This window comes from Sinocyclocheilus anshuiensis, unplaced genomic scaffold, assembly GCF_001515605.1.
Source record: "Sinocyclocheilus anshuiensis isolate Anshui unplaced genomic scaffold, SAMN03320099.WGS_v1.1 scaffold1721, whole genome shotgun sequence".
NCBI classification, from domain to species: Eukaryota; Metazoa; Chordata; class Actinopteri; order Cypriniformes; family Cyprinidae; genus Sinocyclocheilus; species Sinocyclocheilus anshuiensis.
This window is the reverse complement of record NW_015540939.1, coordinates 2,609-5,565: the sequence shown is the minus strand read 5'-3', so window position 1 is coordinate 5,565 and position 2,957 is coordinate 2,609. Positions and strand designations below refer to the sequence as shown.

Genomic DNA, 2,957 nt, shown 5'->3' with positions numbered 1-2,957 from the left:
TTTGCTAGTAATTATCCAATTATGCAATAGCTGCATTATTACACCTTACTAGACATACTCTATCACACCTCACAGAGAATATGTCCAGAGTGTTGAAATCAATAATCAGTTATCACCTTCTAGATAATAAAAAAAGGGTTTCTATATCTGTAAGAATCTCTTCGATTTACCAGCAATTTCATATCTGATCTTCTCCATATGTAGCACACTGCTAAACTCTGTTAGCCACATCTTAAATTTGGGTACAAACTATTTGTTCCACATCTTCAAAATAGTCTTCTTTGCTATTGTGATCCCATACTGAACTGCCTGAGTTTGATTTGGACTATAGGTCTCCAAATATGGAGCCCAGCCTAATACAGAAACAAGGAGGTAATGGGGAAAATCAGTCTTAAATGCCCTTGAATAAAAACAAAACACTTCACACCAGAACTTACACATTTTTGGACAGAACCAAAATAAATGACCCAAGGTTCCCTCGTTGGACTTACATTTAATACATAAAGGTGACACAGAGGGGTATATAGAATGAAACCTGGTACGAGAATAATTCTATCTGTGCACAACTTTATATTGAATGAGCTGAAAGTTAGAGCTGATGGAACACAATCTAATGCCTTGAAGAGCCTCAGTCCAAGTGTCTTCTGAAATATCTATATCTAGGTCTTTCTCCCAGGACATCTTCAAAAGTTGTGTAGGAGGAACCCTGGAGTCATTAAAACATTCAACGAATCTAGAAACAAGACCCTTCAAATTGAGTTCAGATGTCATACAAAGATAAAGATGTTCAGGGGATTTGTAAGTTTCAAAATTAGGAATATTACTTTTAACATAATTCCGTACCTGTAGATATCTGAAGAAAGGAGAAGGGGGTAATCCAAGAAATCACTCCTTTTTCTAAACCTCTTGTCACTCTGAGGAAGACGGCAATTTCTTCCTGGAATGAGTTTGCAAATGACGTTTCAGGACATTTTGATATGTGAAACTCTTCTCACACTGAAGACACTTGTAAGGTCTCTCTCCAGTGTGAACTCTCATGTGAAACTTAAGGTTTCCTTTAACCCTGAAACTCTTTCCACATTGTTCGCAGGTGAAAGGTTTCTCTCCAGTGTGAACTCTCAAGTGATTCTCAAGGTTTGCATTGTGTTTTAAACTCTTTCCACAGTGATGGCACATGAAAGGCTCTTCTCCAATGTGAGTTGTTACATGATTCTTAAGGTGATTTGTGTCTGTAAAACTCATTTCACACCGATGGCATAGAAAACAGTTATCTCTTGAGTGAATCTTCACGTGGTAATCAAGATTTACTTTACATCTGAAGTTCATTCCACATCGAGCACATACGAACGGTTTCTCTCCAGTGTGAATTCTCATGTGGACATTCATTGCTGCTTTATGTTTAAAACACTTTCCACAATGAAGGCAGGTGTAAGGCTTCTCTCCAGTGTGTTTTCTCATGTGGTTTTTAAGAGTTTCATTCTGAATGAAGCATTTTCCACACTTTTGGCAGGTGTAAGGTTTCTCTCCTGTATGAATCCTCGTGTGAACTTTAAGGTTTTCTTTCCGAGTGAAACTCTTTCCACACTGTTGGCAGGTGAAATGACTTCTAGCTCCTGTCTTCTGAGCACTTTTTCGAGAAGTCGTCTTTTTAGTCTGTGAGCAACTAAAAGATTTTTCTCCAGTTCTTAAATCGTGATGTTTCTCATCTAGATCTTTCTCTATCTTTACATCAAGTTCTTGAATCTCCTCTTTCAGTGGCATCAGGTCTAAAGTGGAGGAAAAAAAGAAAAGGAAAAAAAAGAGTTTTGGGGTTCAAATGTTTAATATTGACTTGGATAGTCCAGTCCTTTGTTTATAGACTTCCTAAATACAATAAGGAATTTATTAATAATTTTTCAGACTTTTATCAACTGTGATTCCTACCTCTTATATCTTATTAATTTTAATATTCTTGATTGTTGTCCTGACAAACCATTGGTTAAAGACTTTTTAGATCTTGATGATTCTTTTAACCTTGCACAGCCTGTACTGGGGCCCACTCATAGGCATGGGCACACGCTGGATTTAGTGTTTTCTTCTGGTTTTCCCATTTGTAATGTTGACACTGCTGATATTCCTTTATCAGACCTTCCTTCGGATTCAAATATTAGGAATGCGTGGTTGAACTTTATTTTTAATGAAGTCTCAGCTCACGCGAGTAAAACATTGAGTGTTTGTTCGCTTCATTTCACCGTGGATTCCTTTGTAAACAAGATGACACTGGATTTGTAGTGAGACTGAGATTAAAAAGCAATGCTGTGCCGTATATATTGGATCCGACAGGTATAGCGCAGCAGACTTATGTGAGTAAAAAATATTTGTACTATGTGTCACTATTGCTTTGTTAGAGATCGCTTGATATGTCCTGATTATGTGTACGTGTCTAAAGTCACAGAAGGCTCCAAATATGAAGGGCGTAGCTTGTCAAATGGCGCTTTTCCACTGCATGGTCCGGCTTGGAACGGTTCACTTTTTGGGGGTTTTCCACTGGGTACAGCACCTGGTACCTGGTACTTTTTTTAGTACCACCTCGGTTGGGGTTCCAAGTGAACCGTACCGTTACCAAAACGTGACGTGTAAACTCTGCTGATCACAGATTGGCCGGAGAGAATCGTCACTACCTGCGTCACTGAACTTGCGACACAAACACAAAAGAACCGCTAGATTTAAATCAGCACAGCCAGCGAAGGATCGAACGCAACTGTTTTGAACGAGCACACCTTTTTTTAACAACCAAAAAGTTTTGTTGTCTGTTGCGGAAGAACAGACGTTCCTTTCGTTGATAGCAGAGGAGCGGATCCAGCGAGAGCTTGATGGGGCGACGCAGAATTAAAACGTTTTTTTTTAGGAGTCGTGGTAGTAGGCGGCGCATCTATAACGACATGTGAATAATCCCGCCCACTCTAAAGCGGTACTGA

General features: G+C 39.1%; 1 protein-coding gene across 1 annotated transcript in view; it reads right to left on the bottom strand.

The window, feature by feature from the left end:
- Nucleotides 1–263: 263 nt before the first annotated feature.
- Nucleotides 264–2,957, bottom strand: part of LOC107689602 (gastrula zinc finger protein XlCGF7.1-like) — a 4,978-nt gene continuing 2,284 nt past the window's right edge. Inside the window, exons 2-3 of the mRNA XM_016487646.1 lie at nucleotides 1,673–1,766; nucleotides 264–1,639 (exon numbers count right to left, since the gene is read on the bottom strand). Coding sequence (XP_016343132.1) covers nucleotides 910–1,639; nucleotides 1,673–1,766 — 824 coding nt within the window. The 3' untranslated portion in view covers nucleotides 264–909. The remainder of the gene's footprint in view (nucleotides 1,640–1,672; nucleotides 1,767–2,957) is intronic.